The sequence below is a fragment of the Simochromis diagramma genome, unplaced genomic scaffold (genome assembly GCF_900408965.1).
Source record: "Simochromis diagramma unplaced genomic scaffold, fSimDia1.1 OVJJ01000320.1, whole genome shotgun sequence".
NCBI lineage: Eukaryota > Metazoa > Chordata > Actinopteri > Cichliformes > Cichlidae > Simochromis > Simochromis diagramma.
This window is the reverse complement of record NW_024386773.1, coordinates 6,101,172-6,122,938: the sequence shown is the minus strand read 5'-3', so window position 1 is coordinate 6,122,938 and position 21,767 is coordinate 6,101,172. Positions and strand designations below refer to the sequence as shown.

General features: G+C 39.9%; 1 protein-coding gene across 4 annotated transcripts; it reads right to left on the bottom strand.

Moving 5' to 3' along the window:
- Positions 1-210: 210 nt before the first annotated feature.
- unm_sa1614 (un-named sa1614) lies at positions 211-19,997 on the bottom strand. 4 transcript variants are annotated; one of them, XM_040004970.1, is made up of 29 exons: positions 19,494-19,997; positions 19,131-19,306; positions 15,492-15,564; positions 15,268-15,413; positions 14,595-14,669; positions 14,321-14,370; positions 14,073-14,202; positions 13,894-13,979; positions 13,729-13,804; positions 13,186-13,266; positions 12,995-13,092; positions 11,804-11,873; positions 11,593-11,680; positions 11,381-11,429; positions 10,825-10,997; positions 9,487-9,620; positions 8,640-8,731; positions 8,369-8,555; positions 8,107-8,192; positions 7,893-8,008; positions 7,243-7,310; positions 6,378-6,485; positions 5,687-5,969; positions 5,412-5,579; positions 5,252-5,315; positions 4,454-4,497; positions 3,656-3,810; positions 3,093-3,218; positions 211-2,465 (listed from the first exon to the last, which is right to left on the bottom strand). In XM_040004970.1, the coding sequence occupies exons 2-29, from the start codon at positions 19,254-19,256 to the stop codon at positions 2,391-2,393; spliced, it is 3,027 nt and encodes a 1,008-aa protein (XP_039860904.1). In that variant the 5' UTR covers positions 19,257-19,306; positions 19,494-19,997; the 3' UTR covers positions 211-2,390. The 4 variants fall into 4 exon arrangements, with proteins under 4 accessions (XP_039860904.1, XP_039860913.1, XP_039860919.1 ...); XM_040004979.1 differs by having other exon boundaries at positions 19,131-19,263; XM_040004985.1 differs by having other exon boundaries at positions 5,421-5,579; positions 19,131-19,997.
- Positions 19,998-21,767: the final 1,770 nt, after the last annotated feature.

Below are 21,767 nucleotides of genomic sequence, written 5' to 3'. Positions count from 1 at the left end.
TTTTCTTTCATGAAAATGTTTTAGAAAAAAAAGAATCAAGAAGTTTATACAGAGATGCTATAAGGAAAGGTCTTTTTACAACCCCTGGCAAAATTATTTTACGGAAGAAAAAAAATGTTTTCCAACCTGCAAAGCTCATCTGTCAGCTGTTACACAAGAAAGCTGGAATCAGCTTGATGGAGAATGTTTTTTTTTGTTTTGTTTTTTTTTCATGGATGAAACCCAGTGTTGATGTTATGGGGGAGCTTTGGGGGTCTATTCACGAAGGTCAGCTGAATTCTGACATTTTTCAACAGTGTTTAATTTGAATCATGCTTGACTTACTGCAGCTCAAGTTAATTATTTAGTTAACAGCGGCTCATTGATTCTGTAACAACTGCAGTAACTAGTTTGACATTTGGAGGAGCACATGTGCCTGTGTAGGTTGGACTTGTGGAAGTACTCTCCTTAGTGTTTCTTTGAAACTAAGGAGAGGTCATTCATCCAGAATTATGGATACGGTTGCTTGTTTTTCCTTAAAGTTTTGTGTACACACACACACTTTTTTTTTTAGATGTTTCTTTTTAATAACATAGCAAAATGAGTTGAGCAAAATGCCTCCTTGTCAAAACTAGTTTCCCTTCCAGTACATGTGCTCAGGCCATTGCATAAGCCTGAGGGGAGGTACTTTGATGATCTTCTTTATCAAAAAAAGTATTACATTTGGTTGAGGCATGTTTCATAAAGCCAGAGCAATTAAACAATTTGTTCATTTGCTAGACAGAAGACTTTTTTTTTTTTTACTCTTTTTAATAATTCCAAACTTTTTTCCAGGGGTTATTATAAGCTGATATGTTGTTGTAACCAGGAATGGAAGTAGTCAAGTTGAGTGGCCACAGGTCACTAAAGTACAAATAATGCCTTAAAAAGCAAAAAGCTGTTCTAAATTCAGTCTGAATGGGTGTTAGTTACATTATGCTAGGATGTCCAGTACACAATTCCCTTTTTGTTTTGTTTTTTTGCCTCATTAAATGTACCACATAACATGGTGCCTCAGTAGAACTTATTCTATATTTTACTAAAAGTTTTACTCAAATCATACAAAATGTGCTATATGAAGTTCCGGTGCTTAGCTCACTATTACGGACCTAATAAAAGAATTACACAAACGATTAATGGGAAAATAAAACATGTAACATTAAAAACTCTTATCCAATTATTATTATTATTATTATTATTATTATTATTATTATTATTGAACATACATTAAGAAGATTTGTGTTTTCTCTTAAAGTCATATCCAACACATGCAGGTTATGCACAATGATTAAATTCTACTGTCTTAAAGTACCAAGTTTGTCTATTTTTGTGCTTTACTTTTGTGCTTGATGCCATTACTTGAGTACATATGTATATTACATAAGCTTTTTTTTTCTTTTTTTTTTAATTGTTGCTTAAGTTTAACTATGTCTAAAATAACTCAGTACTTTTACTGAGATTGAATTTTAGGTCTTATTTTTCTCAAATAGCCAAATAAAATAATAATTATAAAACTTTCCATCCCTGGTTATAATGTTAATACAACGGTTCTTCTTAAAACAGAATTATTTAATCACGACAGAAGTAACTCATTATAATGAGAAGTTTTGAGACTTGAGCACTGAGTAAATTCATTTTGCAAACATGGCAGCAACACACTGCTGTGTTCACTGAGGCGATGTGATATCTTGGGACGTCGAAGGCAACTGGAAGGAAATGTGAGTCTCCCATGAAGTCCAACTTTCATATCTCACTTCAGAGCTTTGGTCCTTGGCATCTCAGAGTCTTTTGTGCTATCCGGGTAAGCAGCTGTAACCAACAGATCTGATCAATAATATGGCCTGAGTCCGGGTCTATCGAAACCTAAAATGTGGCAGCAGTAGCTTGTGTGTTTTGGCTAGCCACAAATTCAGAAAACATAAATAAATTATAATAAAGTCAAAAGAAAATGAGGCCCAGATTACCTTCAGAATAAAAATCCAGGGGATTGCTGTTTCTTGTGATTTGCCCTTTGTGCTTAAATATTTTTTTGCTTTTTGAGTAAATAAATAAAGTCCGGGCTACAGCAGCCTCGAGTGCTGGCTGTTTGGTCTGTCCGAGGCAGTCTCATTGTTTTTTTCCTGACCTAACTGGAGCCACATAAAAATGTGTTGTCTTTACTGAAGGTCATCCATAATGTTTCCATGGTAACTGAAGGCATGAGGAACACCGGTTGCTGTGACAACAGTGTCAGGACCATGAACATTTGAAGCCTCTGAACATCTGACCTGGTCCATCTGCAGATCAGGTGTTCTGATGTGGTTTGGTTCTCCAGAGCTCTGCGGTGATCTGGATTTGTGCTGGTCTGAGGTCAGCCCAGTTCTGGTTTCACATCAGTCAGACAGCGGCTGGACGAATGAGGATGGAAACAACCCTCTCTGGTCTGGTTCTTCCTCTATGTAACCATGCTACACACACAGAGAGATATGTTTACCTTAATGTTCACTGGACATGTAGTCAAACAGAGGTTTGAAGAGTGAGAGCCACTTGAGTGGATCACTGCAAAATTTTGCCTTCATATTATGTACTTTTTTTTTTTTTATTCTAAAGGAGGGGTAAAGATTTGATTTTGAGCCCTGGTAACTTTTTAAGCAAAGGTAATATCAACAGTAAAACGTATACTTTAAAAAAAAAAAAATCTATATTTCTTTTTAATGCTCATCATAGAAAGATGATCTATAAAAGCTACTGAGGTTCAAGAGCACTTTCACAAATGGTGATGCCATTTTTTCCAGAGAATTAGTTAATAGCAGTTTGATTTCATACATGCTGATGACTAATATAAGCTGCTCTGGCACAGGTTAGAGTATCCTAGCAAGAACTGAACCACCTTTGTTAACAGTGAAAATCCAGCTAAACCCAAAGTTTATCCTATAAGCTTTAAATTCTCCTTACCAGAACAGGCCTCTGGGCATATGTCTCAGCTGAAGTACAGACTTAAGTTCAGAGGACAGATGAGGTCACACTGTGAGACTTTCTCCAACCCGCCGGCCGAGGCTCTAATGAGAGGTCGGGTTGGTGATACTGATACCTACCCACCAATCATTGTCCTCCTGTCCCAGGACCACCAGCACCTGGCCCTCAGAAAAGCTCAGCTCGTCATGGTGGTCGGCCTGGCAGTCATACAGCGCCTGAACCCGACGACTGGATGCTCCTCGAGGCTAATTGATACATACCAAATCAGGTGTAACATTATTGCTCATGTATCACAGTGTAGCAATTATAATTTCATTGTACTGCCAATTGGAATTTGTTCCTCTGTTGTCCCAATATGATATCGATTCACTTCTTTCATTTCATGCTCATTCTTTGTACCTTTTGCTTGCATAACTACTGTACCTGCACACAAATTATTTGAATTATACCCCTTTACTATTAAGGATTTCTTGATCATTACTATGCAAATTGTCATGACCACTGATCAAAGACCATGAGTACCGGTACTATTCACAGAGAGTTGGGCAATGGCTGTAATCACAGCATTGAAAGATGATGGCAAACGTGTTGTGGAAGCAACTGGATTGTGATTTTTTTTTTCTTCCCAATATTAAAAACACTGCAAGGTTGATGGGGCGTTAAATATTTTCAAAAATCTCACCAGTGATCTACGAGGAAGTGGTTGAGGGGCGGAGCCTCTGCTTTCACTTTCAAAGCTCTGAGAGCGCTGATTGGATGGAGAGCCATTTATTGGTGCCTTACTGTTGAGGATCTGGAAATGGGAGGAGCCACTTTCACTGTCCGCCCTCCGAAAACCTCAGACAGAAAGATTCAGGTTTTAAGTACATTCTCATTCATACAGGGACAATAATTACATTAAATATAAGCAAAAATATATATTTTACAATTTCATAATAGAGAAAAAATAATCATTAAAATGCATTATTAATTAGTCATAATTAAGTTTTAAATGACCTGAAATGACTAAATTAAATGATTTTTTTTTTAAAATAATGTGTTTTTGTGCATGTAAACTAATACATGTTTGCATATATTAAATAATGTGAATATTAATCTCTAAATTCAATTCACTTCTTTGTCAGATAAAATAACCATTTTTTTTGGAACAGTCACAAGCAACACACGTGCTGTAAATAAGAAAAAGCAGCAAATCCTCAGATAAGATTTTGGAATTTTCACTAAAACTGCAGATAAATTTTGTTTTAATAAAAAAAAATAAAAATAAAAAAATAAAAAAACAACCATCATAGAAGTCAGTGTAAACTCATAGAAGCCAAAATGTATCCTCAGATTTTGTCTGCTCTTCTGCTCTCTGGTTAAAGACTGTAGGTGCACGCTGTCTGTAAACATTTATCACAGGTAGGCATAATGGATTTAACAGACTCTTGATACGTAAAACAGACTCAGGTCTCAGAAGACGTTTTGGGACAGGAAGTACCTCTGTCAGATCGTTCAGTCAGTGAGCTGAGAGGAGAAGCTGGACTGGAAAAACAGAGACAGACAGGGAAGAGAAGGAGTCCGTGTTATTGTCTGTGGTGTTTTGAAGCTCATCACACTGACCTGTATTTCACCTCCTATCCACCAGAGGTCAGTACAACCTCAATTCATCTAGGTAGAAACTGCTTCACTTTGTTTAAGAATAAAGTTCCAGCTTTAACCTTTTATGTCCTCTTTAATTCTTTTACAATCATGTATGAAATAATAAACCAACAATATTCATATCTGCTGTCTGTCCCAATAAATTTACTCTGACAGATTTTGAACAAATTCAAATTTTAGGATCTCTCCTAAAATTAATTTGTTTCTATTTTGCTTAAAACTTTGTTCTACGGGTTTGAATTCTGAACAACAACATGAGCAGAATAGCACCTCGGTCTGTGAGACATCCCTTCATCGCACATCCAATTATAAGCTTCATCAGCAAAGGTTAAATTTTAGCTTCTTCTTTTTTTTAAAGCTAGGATACAAAAAAACACAAAATTCAGTGGACCATTTTAGAACACTGGACTGTACATACAAACCCCTGTAGTGCTCCTGGAGTTTGTATTCATACAAAAAACAAAAACAACAACAACAACAACAACAACAACAACACACTTTTACAAAATAATAAAGAGACACAACCGGTGTTGTGATCATCATCAATGCAGCAGCTATTGCACCAATGATGATCACAACACTGGTTATGAGCCAGATTCTTCCTGGATGTGCTCGATGCAGTGCTGTGGATACTCACACACACTTCCTGAAGGAGGAGTCTGGACCACTGTATATCCTGGGACTGGCTGGCAACCCATAATCTACACACACACACACACACACACACACACACACACAGAGTTAATAACACAGTATCCTTCTGACTGATTAATTACAGTGTGTTTCTCAGATATTACCGTGCTTACTGGACTCAGAGCAGCTCCGCTTGTGTCGGACGGCGATGGGAGAGGGAGGGGTAATCCTTCTATTTCCTGTCAGGGGAAAGAATACCTCACCCTCTCCCTCTTCTTCCTCCCCCATACCATCTCCTCCAGACGGAGGTGGAGGAGGAGGAACATTGGGAGCTGAAAGCCAAAAGAGAGCATTGAGGTTTTTCATTCAGGCAGCAGGTAAAGCCAGAGAAAGACGTTGAACCAGATAAAACATTTAAAAAATGTTTATATAAGCTGACCTTTGACCCTGGGAGGCAGCGGGGGCGCAGGAGAGGATGGAGGAGGAGGTGGTGGGCTGGGGACGGAGCCAGCGGGATGGCTGTGAAGCTCCATAGCCATGGCGAGTCTCCTCCCCACACTGAGAAGGCCTCCCGCTGGTCCTCCGGGTGTTCCAGAGGAGGACAACGTGACACAGGAGGAGTTGGACTGACTGAAGCTGAAGGGACGGGAGGAGAAGGAGAAGGAGGGGGTAAAAGAAGAGGATGAGGAGGAAGTGGAGCGCTCCTTTTTCAACGGACCATTCTGAAACAGAGGGTGAAGCACATGAAGACGTTAGCAGAGAGAAAGCAGTGAACAATTTATAAAAATCGATAGCTTAAAACTCATTATGAGCATCATGACTAAACTGCAGATTTTATGCACAAAGACTTTTACTCTAACGAGGAAGGGAGCCAAACATGTTTGTTTCAAACAGAGTACAAACCAATGGGCTGCACCATAACCCAATAAAATAAGGATTATTTCAAATTGTGAACTGTGCAAAACTCCGATAGCAGAGTAGAGTAAATCATAAATACAAGTAACATATCCCCCTTATGCTTATATATGAAAGCAGAACATGAAGAAAAGGCAGTGGCATCATTTAAATTACTCTGAGGACATTTTTTTGTAAAAATCTCAACTCAGCAGCCTGTCAGTTGCCATGGTTACCTTGTCATCAAAGTCATCATCACTGTCGTACAGGTCGTCATGACGAATCCTCCACTCGTACTCCACATGGACGTGATGGTCAAACTGGTTGGACTGGGCTTTCTGCAACTGCACACACACAGTAAAATATTTGTAAATGAGGATCACCTTCAAAGACAAGGGACAAGGCTTTAGGAGCTACTGACCTATCAGGTTTGAGCAGTATTTGACTGCATGCTGCTTAACAATCTATGCTGAGCGTAAAAGATGGTCAGTTGAGGATAGCTCCAAAAACTAGGTGCCTCTCTATAGACTGCCTTTTTTTTTTTTTTTTAAACAACAGAAATTCACTTGTTTACAACCTGCTAAAATAATTAGTTTCAGCTCTGTATCTGTTTTGCTCTTTTATAAAAACTACACAGGTGTTCAATGTGAAACTTTATCAAGGCCTTTTGGTTAACAGGTAAGCAAGTAAGTACAGTTTCACAGGCAAACAGTCACAAACCACTACAACAGAGTAAAAATATTAAGTGCTACAACAGCAATACAAAATCAAGTTAAAACACAGACTAAAATTAACAGGTAGGTGACTTAAGCTCACTATAGACAAGATAGTCTGCTAGCTTTGACCTCCACTTATATGACTCACTAAACTGGGGCTTTCACCATGTTTGACGCCTTTTTAAAGATATAAGATGCATTGCTGTGCAGTTAATTATAGTAACAGACCATCATTTATCTTGCTAAATACATTTTTTAAAAATTAAAAACTAGTAATTTAGTCCTCTGGCATCTTGGTCAAATATGGTGATAACACAGTATAACAGGTGGTTACTGATTTATCAGACAGTCTGATGTGAATCTGTAATCAGAGCGATGACCTCACCAGTGCCTCACAATGGGTGTGCTTCAACCTGCGGCTCACATCCAGAGCGGTTTCTCCTAACTCGTTCTCTGAAATAAACGGTTAAGATATTAATTAATAATGAAATAATTACCAAATATCATCAGTTTATCCAAGTCACCAAAAATATTCTACATGTAAAAACCTAAAAACTGTGCGTTTTACTTATTGTCTGACAGTCCTCCTGTGTTGTTGTTTTTTTATTGGGCCTCATCTATTGGCTGGAGTCGATGGGCATGGGCGCAGAAGGCAGGTGACTCTACATGGAGAGTGAGGCTGAAGACCTACAACTCTACAGACACTGATCTTCTGTTTCAGGTTATCTTTAGTTTGTCTTTGCGATCCTTACTGTGAACCTCTGGATGATGTGGTTGTTTGAAATAAAGAGTGTTTTATCTTTGGGACAGTAATCCTGGTGAACTCGGATTATTTTGGATGTGAAGAGTCTGACATTTTTCTCATATGCTTTATCAGAATGACATTAAATAACCTCTACACACAGTTGATGCTCAACTGATAAATGAGAGCTCTGACAGATACATTATACAAGTGTGTGTGTGTGTGTGTGTGTGTGTGTGTGTGTGTGTGTGTGTGTGTGTGTGTGTGTGTGTGTGTGTGTGTGTGTGTATTACTGATGTGTGTGTTGGCTCTGGCTCGCAGCAACAGCTTCACACAGTCGGTCTTGTTGTGTAGACAGCTGTAGTGCAACGCCGTGTTTCCCGCTGATGTCTGTATATCAACATTAGAGCTGACAAAAAAGAAAAAGAAAAACATGCAGGTAAACACACAGGTACGCACACACACACACACACTGAGGTGTAACAAAGGTTTCCATAGCAGACTGACCAGTTCTGAGCCAGGAAGTCCAGGATGTGCAGTGATGTCCTGTCAGCCAGTAGGACAGCTAAATGGAGCGCTGTCTCCCCTTTCTCCTGATGGCAAGAAAACAATCCCTTGAGATTATGTTGTTCCCAGATTATTAATACCTTGCATCTTAATGTAGCTGTGCACGTGTAGCTGATTATACCTGGGGTTTTTTATATCTGTATGTGTGTGCGTGCAATCCAACATGCACATCAGTGTGCCTGTATAAAGTGTGTTTAGCTACCTGTATGTGTGCGTGCAGTGGCTGGCTCAGCTCTGCCCTCTGAGCGTACAGCTGGATCAGAGTGTAGATATCGCAGCTCTTGGTTGCCTCCTGCAGACGAAGTCGCAGCGCCGAAGTAGAGCTATGACTCCGCCTCACAAAGTTAACATCTTGATACTTTGACAGGATGAAGTCTTTACGCTCCGGCCTGCACGTCAAAAATATACAACATCAGATTTGTTAGAGTGTGAAATATTTCCTTTGAGTGTGTGCACCTGTGTTCGTCTCTTACATGTGGCTGTGTTGAGAGGGCTTCAGTGACGGACTCAGCAGGTTGGCTTCCAGTATTTCGTTAAAACCAGAATTACCGACATTCCTGGCCAACTGGGAGATACAGAGAGAGAGAGAGAGAGCTCACAGTCAAGGGCAAACAACATGAGGGCCATGTAATACCCATTCAGTGGGTATTGTATCAAGAATAAGAATCATCATGATTTTTAACCTCAGAATAAGCTAGATTGGATTAGTTGGGGGACTCTCTCCCAACTCTCTGTGAACGGTACTCATGGCTAGTTTCAGTCATGACTGAAGAAGTAATTTGGATGAGTGACGAAACGTTTCTCCCACTGAAAACGCTACGCCCAGATGAACAGAATCAACTTTTGGGGATTTACTTACCTGGATGATTGAGAATGCATCAAGATGTAACGTTACAATCTTTTTCAGTTTGTCAGAGGTCACTGCTGACTGAGAATTGGAACTTATTATGTCTTGCATGGATATAAATCTCTTCTCTGAATTAACATTAAATAACCAAGTTTGACATTTAGTTAAATATTTTCTAACATTACATATGTCAGAATAAACCACACTGCACTGAAATAGTAAAGATCCAGCTGCAAAGCAATGGAAATGCACAGCAGGGAAAAAAAAGACTAAACGTAGAAACTACCTGAGAGTTTATCTCTAGAAATGTCTTTGATAACTGTTCACAAAGCTAACTGAAACTATGACACATGCTAATGACAGTTCTCAGCTGAGCACATGTAAATGCCCTGCACAGTAGCATTTCAGACGTGAACCCAGTTACACCTGGAAAGCATGACTGATAAGCTCATTAGCTAACAGGTCTGACCTACCAGCAGGTCTGAGGTTCCCAGACTGTCCAGGCTCAGAGACTGGATCCTGGAGACGTGGACCCCCATTTCCCTGTGGATGCCTGAACACTCAATACAGGTCAGGATACCCAGGTTTGTAGACAGCCACCCAGGATCTACAGTAAGAGAGGTCAAGGTCAAGGGTCAAGGTCAAATTTATTTATATAGCACATTTCCAGATAGAAGATGCTGCACAAAGTGCTTAACAATGTAAAAATGGCATTAAAAAGCAACAATGTAATACAATAATAACAATAATAGGACAATAAAAGAATTAAAATAATAACTAAAACTATTTGAAATAAGACCAAAATGCTTGGGTCATAGTGTGTTAAAAGCCAGGGCATAAAAATGTGTCTTTAGTAATGATTTAAATCGATCAAGTGTTTGTGCAGATCTAATATTTAGGGGGAGACTATTCCAGAGTCTGGGACCTGCCACAGAGAAGGCTCTATCGCCATGAGATTTGAGATAAGTCTGTGGGATGGACAGCATTAATTTTGAGCTAGACCTCATGGTTTTTCATGGAGCATAAACAGAGAGGAGCTCAGACAGGTAAGAAGGGGCTCGGGCATTAGGTGACTTAAAAACAAAAAGTAAAAGTTTAAATTGGATCCTGTAGGAGACAGGAAGCCAGTGTAGAGAAGCTAAAACTGGGGTTATATGCTCTCTCCGGTTGGTACCAGTTAGCAGGCGAGCAGCTGCATTTTTGACCATCTGAAGACGATGAATGGAGGCCTGGTCGAGGCCAAAATACTATGAATTGCAGTAGTCCAATCTGCAAGCAAGGAAACGGTGAATGGCACGTTCAAAGACATTAGCCGGGAGGTATGGCTTTACCTTGGCTAGCTGTCTAAACTGAAAGAAGCAGGACTGGACTACTGCACTCACCTGCTTATTCAATTTAAAAGAACCATCAATGTAGACACCGAGGTTTTTTACATGTGTTTTACAGGAGGAGGAAAGGGGGCCCAGAGTGCCATCGATGTGATTATTGACAAAGCTGCCAAAAATGACAACTTCAGTTTTATTTTCATTTAGCGAGAGGGCTCACCCGAATACTTCCTGCAGATTTTTTCACATTAAAAGCCTACCTTGGCACAAACCACCTGATTGTAGAAATACAGACTGCTAATAAGAAATTATATAACATTTAGCAGATAAATATTAAATACACGCTTGGAATTAAACTAAGCTATTCATTCAACTGTCTTATTTGCCACAAAATAATCTTTCAATTATTTGCTTGATTAAATATGACACAATTAAATCAGTAATCTCTTCGGCATAACATCTAGTGTACTTTGTTGGTTTGATTACCTGGTGCGCCGCAGTCACAGCAGCTGTTGTTTCCCGGCATCCGTTTGATGTCATCAGTGATGGCTCGGGTCAGATCCTCCACGCTGCTCTCACTCCCTCCTCCCCCTTTTCTCCCCCCGTCCAGAGCCATACTCAGAGCCTCCTGCTTGCTGTTAGTGAGCACCGACATCCAGCTGAAAACAAACAACACTTCTTAATAATGTGTTCTCATTTTTAGACCCAAGATGATGTGAGCACCACAAGAAAAGAGTAGTCCGACAATTTACCACTATTACTATATTAAAAACACACACACGGCCGCTGACATCTCAGTCCAACCTCTCTCAGACAGCGTTTCAACAGACATGCATCTCACTTCTTTAGGTGCAAAGTTTGTGGAGCAGCAAAGGAAACTCCCCTTCTGTCTAACTAAACATTTTCAGACTTGTAATGTTTAGTGTCTAGTGTCACATGTGCAATCATACTGCCCAAGACCTGCAGAAACATAACTCATACTGTACGTGTAAACTTAGCAGAGTGGCCCGTTAACAACCTGCCCGAAGAAAGTTTTACTCACGCCACACACTCAGCTTCATCTTCAGCCAGGAAGTGGTAGGTCCGATTATCTGCAGGAAAAGGTGTATCTTATGCTTACAGAGACGTATTTATACAGTACATAATACTGATTACATGCATTTAAATTTATATTTGGATGCATACAGTTTTTATCTTGTGTTAAATTATGTACGACTTCAGTGTACATGTAGAATAGCATTTAGTGACACTTACGAGAGATAAGGTCAAAGCATTTCTTATCCTCCACGCTGGGTTTAACCTGACAGGTGAGCAGGTTGAGTCTGGTGGGAGGTTTGTTCGGCTGAAAAGCAGAAAGAACGCTGCTGATAAGATTCAGTTAAAACATAGACAGCAAAGAGAACTAAGCCAAACAGATTTTTCCTGATGTTTTTATCTCTTTATACATTTATACACACGCACTCACAGTAGCATGCGCGATGGTCAGGTAACAGTTGTGAACTGAACATTTCCTCTTCTGCCACATTTTCCTCAACCTGTAACACAAACACAGTTTTAGTCCTTTTAGTGATCCTAATAGCGCTGACTATCACCGAGTGTCTTAGTGCCCTCGCTCTGTAGCAACTTATCAATAAGGAAGACCACCCTATAGTTTTGGTGATTAGCAGATTGCCAGAGTAGCCCTTCATTTGCTTGAAACACATACTTGTCTACAGCAAATTAGTAACTGTCAGGGAATACACATTTTCCCTAGCATACTTTGGTCTCCAGTGGGTCACCAACCAGTCGCATGTGTAACTGAGGCCTTAGAAAAGCATAAGTTTGAGGTACTCTCCCTTTAAACCTCCTTTCAAACCCGAAATCTACAGCCATGTTTTATATACAGTCTGTAGGTGCAGACAGAGAGATCTGTTCCCTGATTTTCACAATAAATGCAGCATCTTCCCCCATCCAACATAAATATTTTGGAAAACATCGACCAGTCTGGAGGGAACAAATTACAAAGGAGACAATTCCTTGCCATTCCATAATCCACACACACAAATATAAGTACGAATCCAGCACATGTGCAATGTCGCTCCTTGTCAGTTCAATATCTATATCGCCAGTTCACAACAGCTGCCTCAAGGCACTTCATTTTGTAGGGTAAAGACGCCACAATATTAGAAAGAAAAGTGAGAATAAAAGAGTGCCTTAAGCTATGAGACACAAGCCTTTAAAAGGAGATGATGCAATGACCATGATTATATAACAACATTAAACCAACGGCTGCAGGCTGATGTTGGTTAAGTGGTCCAAGAACTATTCAAATTCAAACAGTCAGTAGCACCAAAAAGCTTAAGGACACTCCATTAAGAGCACAAGTCAGATACATTTTTCTAAATGCGTTATTAATGTCGAGGAACAAATGTCGGTCAAGGTGAAGATACTTTTAACTATTTAACATTGTTTATATGAGTTGCCCTATTTTATCAACGCTTTGGTACCGTTTGTTTTTAAAATTTAAATGATTTTTTTAAAAAACTGCAATTGAAAAAAAAAAATCAGTACTACCAATGCAGTTTGCACATTAAGAGTAATTGAGGCATTTAACTTAATTGCACTGCTTTGTAAATGTTTAAAAAGGCGTGCAGGTTATTTTATGTTGTGTGTTTACCCGTCACTCTTCTTGTAGAGGAATCCCGTTCTCTCCGTCCCGTACTGTTTGTCTCCCAGCAGCTGATGCATATTGTACACCTGCTTAGGCAAAGAGTCCTACACGCGCACACACACATGTGCAGACACACATTCATTATTTTTGCATGTCCAAACAGCAAAATAGCCCACATATGTGTCTGTGTCTCTGACCTGCTCCGTGTGGACGACTGGCCTCAGCTGATCTCTGAGTGTGCACAGCTGTCTCTTCTCCTCATCCTGACGTTGCTTCACCTGCACACACAAACAGCTCACCTGCAGAGCTCAGCTAATCCAGGATCACATGCTGCTGCCGCGCTTACACCGTCCAAATCTCACTCAGCAAATTTCCATTTTTAATTTTGGAGTAAATCATCACGAGTTTACTTCTCATGGTATATTACATATGTAGAGAGCTGGAACTGATCAGTTACTGTATGAATGGATGAGTTTTGATCATGTGACTGCAGAGACAGGGCACAACCAAGCGGCAAAGTATAGTTCCTCAAGGCTGGCTCCAAAAGGAAAGTCAAAAAGAGAGTAAATCACTTAATTTCTTACTTCATGTAATGTCTCTATTCTGTATGTTGTATTCTTCATAATAATAATTTTTTAAAAGTAAATGACTTGATTTTAATCTCTGTGCAAATCATTAACAATCTGCCAGCCACACTTAAAGGCTGCTGCTAGTGTTGCTGCTGTTAGCACTTCCTGTACCGTGGTCAGGACTCCGTTGAGCTCATCCATGTACTGCTTCAGCCTCTGAGTGGTGGAAACACACTCCTGCAGGAAACTGAACACAAACATAAAGATGTAGTAAATCGAACCATTCCAGTTTACTGTATGTAGCTTTGCCAAAGCTGTGTTTGTGTGAGCTCCTACTTGTTGTGGCTATGGTAGTGTTTGATGAGGTTCTGCAGAAGGTCGACTCCTCGCTTCGTCTTTATCTCATTGACCCTAATTAGATACTGAGGGAAAAAGACAAGAAGCGATTGAAGGAAAGCTGCACATTTAAAAAATAAAATAAATAAGAATGGAAATGAAGGGGAAGAGTCACTGACCTCACACATGCTCAGTTGGAAGGAGCGTCTCTCCTTCTCCAGCTCCTCCGCGATCTCTCCTCCGCTCACCTCACTCCTCACCATCCCATACTGCCGAGCTAACTCCCTCTTCTCCTTCTCCACCTGTTTACTGCACACACAGTTGGAAGACTTTAATTTAAAAATCTTCCTGCCCCTAATACAAACGTATTAAAGTTTCCAGTCTTAGATACTAGAAAATAAACATAAGTTAATTCAGTGTCACTCACAATCTGCTCTCATAATCCCTCCACGCTCTTTCAAAAGGCTTTTTCAGATCCTAGGAGACACAGAAGGAAACTGGAATTAGAATTATTTACCATACTGAACACAAGCAGCAGCATCCTGAGGCTAAACCGTAAAAAAGACTACAAAGATTCTTTTTTTTTTACTGAACTCTGGTGAAATGTTGACAGAAACACTGGCCAGAGGCTCGTGACTGTTATAGTTCATACGAGTTATTTAGGTGGTATGAATGCACTAAGCAAAGATGAATTTCCTCACCCCCTTCACCTCCCTCAGGTCTCCTTTAACCAGAGAGTCCAAGAAGAAGTTGATGTTGTGGAGCATGCTCTTTAGCTGAACACACAGAAACATAAATTATCTAAAGGGAAAACACATACTGCTCAAAGCCATCATGGGTAACACTATGAACTGCTTAACATGAAAAACATTAAGACAGTTTAGGTGATTATGACTTTGACAGAGAGCACAAAACCATATGACACAAGGATTGTGTCACGAGCTCACTACGGTCTACTGCCGTCCAGATGTATAGTAATTAGAACTACAGTTTGGTCTTAAGTTAGGTCCTTAACCGGACAGTGACAGTAATGTTGCTTCTGTACACCAACACAGCGGATTTAAATAAAGCAATCAAATATGAGTACCTCATTTTCAAACCCCAGAATAACTGGACAATAAATGATAATAAAATGCACTCGCCATAACATATAACCAAAAAGTCTGTATTTAATCATGTAGCTGATGCTGGTCAGTCAGTCATTTTGCAAATGAACTCATTATGCGCTCCTCGACATGGGGCTTTCTGTAAAGGAAGGAAGCAGATATTTTCAAACTAGAGCAAAGACTCATTTTAAGGGTTTTTTTCAAACTGAAGTTACAGATTTTTAAGTAGAAACTCATCAGCTGGAGGTGTTTTGTTGCTATCACTCACCAGGTTTTTCATGGGAGAGAGGAGCTCTTTGGAAAAGTCCGCCAGGCGGCAGAAGGCGGAGCCAACCTCCGTCTCTCCGTTTGAGTGACAGTTGACCGACAGCTTCTCCATCGCGTTAATGTACTGCTCCAAATGAGACACGTGTTCTGACACAGAAATGCTGTTAGTAAAGGGAACAATACGGGGATGTGCATGTGTGTGTGTGTATATTTTGGGGTGTGTACCTTGACCTGATGTGTATTTGGCTTTTGCAGCTTTCTTCATCTTCTGTAGCACCAACCTGTCGCTGTCCAGAACCTGAAAAAGAAAAAAAGAAAAAAACAAAACCATACACACATTAATAAAGAGTGTGTGGACCTGCAGTGTGTGCATGTGTGTGTACATGTGCATGAAGGGGAGGTGGTAGTAATTCACCTGCTGACTCAACATACACACAGAGGACAAACTTGATGACATCGCTTGATGGCAGCAACGTTCCTGTGTGAGAACCATCGTCTGATCACTAAAAATCTCCACATGAAACTCCACAGTGAAGCTCTTCTCCCCATTCTGAGAAGATTTTAATGTTTTACCTTCAGCAGTTATTAACAGGTTAATAGTTTGTATAACGATTTCTACATGATTATTTCTGAATGTGTCAGACCACATAACTAATGGAGGCTGCCAGTTTTCATGCGCTGCTGCTTCTTATTTATTATTAAGTACTTTTTTTTTGACACTATAACTTGAGTGTGGAAATGATGATTGATGGTTGTTATTATTGCAGTTGGAAATGTTAGGGTTGAAAATACTGTGTTACGTCAATAAACCACCACAAATTTCAAATTTTATCATTTAATTACATTTAAACAGCTTCAGGGTTTGCTTGATTTTTTCACAGTCAACTTTCAAAGGTGTACTTATGACCTAGATGTTGACATAAATGCCATTAAAATTAAAGAAAAGTGATAATTATGCAAAAAAAAAATATGACAGGAACTAAACAAATGACCCTATCTGCAGCAGATTTTGGGGTATTCATAGCATTAATAATATGCTCTACTTTATTGTCAAACAGTGAAATAACATTCATCTATGCCTGTTGGGAATTTATCTTTGGACAAGCTTGGACTGTCTATATGTTGCTTATTATTCGTGGCTTTAAAACTTTGCACACATAAAATAAATGCCACTATAAACAGGTGGTATGCCACCATATGGGTGTTTATTCAAAAAATTTTTTTATAAATAATTAGAAATTATAAAATTAAATCTGTAATTTACAGTTTTTCAGCCTCCTTTGAATGCAGCACCAGTGTGCAAGCTAGAACATCCTTTACGTAATTATCCCTCTGGCCCCTTCTCTTATCATCAAATAACCATAGCTGTGAATGATTAATCTGTTGCCATGGTAACATATGCCAACACTGTTGGGGGTACATGTTTGGGGCAGAAGGGCAGTGTTTTTGAGGCCAGGCTCGGGGTCAGTAGCTCCACTATTGAGAGAATTGCGCTGCCTGCTGGCTTGAGGGGCATCCCCATTCAAGCTCTCAGACCTCACACAGTAGCAGAGCAAATTTACAAACTGTTTAAGACCTTTAGTAGATTATAAAATGTTCTAACTTTAGACCTAATCACTTTAACATTAAGAAATTACTTCTGTATATGTAAATATTTAAAGGGCTTCAGTCCATTGAGTCTTCGGATGAAGGGTCCAAAATGTTTGCAAATTTGCATGCAAAGGGAGGTTTAGACAAAACTCGGATGTAAACATTTCATGATTTTGTTCCACGTTTCCTTCTGAAATCCTGCAAGCACACTGCAAACTATAAGGGTGATATCAAAGTCGTGGCAGACAAATGGGAAAGAAACTGCTGTTACTGCAGAATGTTATTTTAGTCAAACTTCGTAGTGAGATACAGTCTGCTTTTTGTTTTAATTCAAGAATGTTCTGAAAGGCTGTAAACAACATATCTGCAAATATAAGATGAGTAGTAGTTAAGGAACAGCTTTGTGCTAATTATCCATGCTACCAATCTGCTGATTTAAAGAACCATTTGCACCCCTTGTGTTTTGACAAATTTTGCATAGCATGATTCTGTGTCTTCCTCCAAAAACTCAAAGTGACAGCAACACTTTGATTGTGAATGAAGTACAAAAGCTGGACTTACTTCAGTCACTGAAGCATTTGTCTAACAGAAATGATCACATTTCTTCACCAATAAGCATGATAGCTCGAAGGGCGATTGACAGTAAATAAGAAGATTCATGTTTTTGATTAATAAGTAAAACATGGAAGATGTAGCTCTAGTATAGTCATTAAAAACAATGCACGAATTTAGCAAACAGTTGAGTGAATTGCTTTTTGATAAGGAATCTGATACTTTCCTCAAAGTACAGTAATACACGAATGCATTACTTTTTCTGTACGCAGTAACTAAGAATATATCTGAACTAGTAAAAAATGATTGTCACCTGTCAAAACGCTGCCCAGTTTACACAGCTTTTGTCTACAGCGGCTTTGATCTCGATATAATGGCGACAAGCTCAAACACTGCTGTTAAAATAAAACAGCTGAAGGGGTTTGGGCAATTTGACCAGGATGCCTTCCTGGAGATTTGTGCATCTCATTTGGCTTGGGAATGCTTCAGTGTGATCCTTGAAAACAGCTGGAGGCAGTGGTGGTGGTGAAGGAGGTGTGGGCATACAAACTGTATTAGGCCTGCATTGTACTCTTATAGAACCAAGTGTTGAGCTGGTGGTCAATGTCATGAAACCCAGTCATGACAGTCAAAAGCTTCTTGCAATAGCATTATATAGAGGTAACATTTTCTGCAACTTCTTTCATAAATGGCTCTGAAATTTAGTGAAAATAATGAAACATCTGCACAGCAGCGAGAGTTCTGGAGCCGCTCAATGGATAATATTTATAAACCATAATGTCGTCAGACCTGTGACTAAACAAATGTTAAAAGACATATCAAGGTAAAACAGTCCAACCATCAGAACTGTGTGTTATAATGTGGATTAGTCTGTTTAACAAGAGTGTGGTGAGTCTATGTTTGTGTCAAAAGGTTGGGATAAGTAGCACAGACATTTAAATGAAATTGTGAATAGCAAGCTGAAAAGCCAACAACGCTAAGCACCAGGGGTCATCGTTAGTTAATGGAAACCGTCAATGGCAATAAATTCATAGTGCATAACCTCATGAATCACTGCACACTCCTGGTCGCACACTCCGTATCGCACACTGTGTCGTAGTTCTTTGACCCAACTCTCTTCACAGCGATGATCGTCGATATAAAGGCTGTTACACTTTGACACACAAGTTGATACTTGCTCTCTTTGCAAGTTTGAGGTTTTAAAATGCATTAGTCAAAGCAGGACTACCAGGGAACCATCTAAACACAGCAGAAAGGCTGTGCTGTGCTTCACAAGGAGACAAATTTAAATCGGTTACATTTTTTTCGTACCAAGAAGAATTTTAAAAGGAATAAACTGTTTCATGCTTGCAGGCATTTATCATCTACAGTAAGTATGTATAAACAATTAATGTGCAAAGGCCTTTGTGATTTGTTAATCACATGCAAATAATATAAAAATGTTGTCATTTGTAGGAGACAGGGTTAAAAGGAAAAACTGTACATTTCACACAAAGAGGGGTTGGTATGAAGGATTGATTGGGGGCCACAGCTGCTCATTTTCCCCGGGGACCCTGAGCACTTAGGTCCGGCCATGAATGTAGGCTAGAAGCCAAATAATCAATTTACCGTGTACGGATAATCTCATTCATCAGGTAGCCTACACCCGTCCTGTTGAATCTGCACGATAAGCATCTTCAGACTGCTACCACTACCTGCTACCCCTCCTCTGTCAGTACTGACCTCCTCCAGCAGGTAGACTGTGTTCCTGCAGCTGATCATCTTGGAGGTGAAAGAGGAGGTAGTGGGAGAGTTCCAGTCCTCCTGAACCTCCTGGACGAACTCTGATACCGACACACACTCCGGCATTGTGCTCCTGAGGCCGGTAAGGACCGGGAGAGAACCAGGACAGTCCGGAACTGAAAGACCAGTTCCACACAAAAGACCGAGGACACCAAGCGCAACGTAGAGTCACCAACAACACACAAAAATTAAAAATACAGCTGAAACGAGCCCATCAGTGGTACGTCCAGACTCCCACAGTCCCGGTAAGAGAAACTAGCATCAACTGGCTGATTAAAAAAAAAGAAATGGGTAATTAAAGACCTGCTGGGTGATTCCTCCTCCGTCAGTGTGAGTGAACCGCAGCATCAGCTTCTTTTCTCCAAACAAAGGTGGTTAAACCCAGCAGCAGATGAAAGCCCACCAGCCTCTCTGCACGAAACAACCAAAAGATTAAAACGCCGCCGGTTCACTGACGTCCTAAGATCGAGTCGGTCTCCGATAGAGCGTCTTCATTGAGAGAAAACCAGCAAACCCGCCCGTGTGTGGTCAGTGTGTGAACCCGCTGACAAAGAGCGGAGGAGAGGAGGGGAGAACCGGACCCGCCGGGCACCGGTTCCGGGCTCAGATGAGACAATAAAAGCGGCTTCTGCTGTCGGCTTCAGCCGCAGCTTCATGTCTTCTCGTCACAGATATTTCTTTTCCTGCTTTTGCTCCTTTATTTAAACCGCATGGAGAGGCGCGTTCACGGTGTGCAGCGGCGGAGCCCTCTGTCGCGGCCGCGCGCACTGCTGACCGGGAGGAGTGTGAAACGCACGCTCCTCCAAATAAACCTCAGCTCGTTACACCTGCGTCCTCTCGTTGTTCGCTTAATTCACTCAACCGGAGTTACATTTCCACAAACGGCCATTTTAAAGTTAGTTTCAAAAGAAAAGGAACCATGAAAACAGGATTAGCTACTCAAAGACCCCACAATCTGAAAATCCCTGTTTGTGCTTTTTTCGACTCGTTTTCAGTAAAAAAAAACAAATAAATTAAATTGGTTTCAGCCGGCAGGCTTAATTAGGACCAGCATGTAAGCGGCTAATGCCTATCCAAAGACTTCATGCATATATATATATTAATTTAATTTTGGGTTGATAGTTTTATTTTTATTTTCTTCTTTAGCAAACCAACCCAAAAATCTTTCTAAAAATAATTCGAAGAACTTCACGTTTTTTGAGCATTTAGCCAGTGAAAAACCGATGCGACACCACGGTTCAGTTGTTGTCTAATGACGTAAGTAAATGTCATCTTATTCGCTGATATAATGTTGTCAGACAGATGTTGGTATCTGCTGATATTGGATCTGTTGCACCGGTGGATCCATAGGGTATATACAGGCATGTTAAAAGCTAAGGTCCATTGGACTCGCTCCAGTTCTGTGAAAAACTAAGTACGACCCATAATTTAGCAGCAATAACTTGAAGTTTTCTGTTTGACTTTATCGGTCTTTCTTGTTGTGCAGGAACTTTGGTCCACTCTTTACACGGTCGCCTCAGTTCACTGACGTGAACTACCAATTAGTCGTCTTCTGACATAATTTCCTTTGTAGTGTCTGAGGCAAAAAGCCAAAGTTTGTCTTGGCATCAACCATCATTATCATAGTTTTAGGGGAAACAATCAGACCAAACCGCTATAAACAAGCTACTTCCAACTTCCTGTTGTTCTGACAGAAGATAAGAATGAAGTCTGACAGCTGACTGCAGCGTATTACTTAAATACCCCTAACAAAGAGGAAACATCCAAAGTTCTTTGATGCCTGTTTTAGATATGGGATAATAAAATGTCCCACTGTTAAAGTTAGGTGTGATATTGAGCCTTTTTCCAAGAAAATATGATAGTCAAGCTAGAAAACAGTACATCTTTTTAAATGAAGATGTAGCAAAGTTCTCCTACACCAGACTAAATCCGTCATTATGACAGAAATAATGTGTGCTCTATAACTTCAGTGCAAGAACTTCTACACAGAGGCAGCCTTATTTCTGTCCCTGCAGTTCAAATCCCAGCCAATTAATTTTGAATGAGTTAATCTAATTTCACAACCTATTTGCGAAGGGAAGAAACTGTGGTTTTAATTCTGCATAACCACAGTGAGTAGAGATGTGGCATCTCACTTCATAATTATGTTGTTTCTCACCTTTCTACAGAATTAAAAAACTTGAATTTTCTGCTGTGATAGCTGGTAACAGGCACAATGACAGAACATAGAGAAATTACTTAAGCAGAGATCTGAAATCAGCACTGACAAATCCTTACCACGTTGTCTTAGCTGTCTATGGAGTCAAATATTTTGGAAAAATATCTGGAGAACCAAGTATTAAATTCCTGAACTGCAGATTCAGCTTTTATGTTTGTTTGTTTTGTTTTTTTTTACCTTATTTGGGTGATCTGCCAGGAGCAAAAACAGGAAGTGGCAGATACACTTAAAAATTTATCAAAGTCAAAAGTTTACAGCGCAACCCAAATACACTAACATTCACGAAATTAACTTTCCTGTTGGTGATTTCTTTCAGCATTATTGCAGCTTTAAATCTCTTTCTTCTATTACGTTATGTA

Excerpts from the sequence above, each read along its gene's own strand:
- unm_sa1614 (XM_040004970.1), bottom strand. The coding sequence starts at position 19,256 with ATGCCGGAGTGTGTGTCGGTATCAGAGTTCGTCCAGGAGGTTCAGGAG. Across the intron at positions 14,203-14,320 it reads AGGGATTATGAGAGCAGATT|TAAACAGGTGGAGAAGGAGA; the intron begins GTGAGTGACACT and ends CTGTGTGTGCAG. Across the intron at positions 11,874-12,994 it reads CTCTACAAGAAGAGTGACGG|GTTGAGGAAAATGTGGCAGA; the intron begins GTAAACACACAA and ends TTTGTGTTACAG.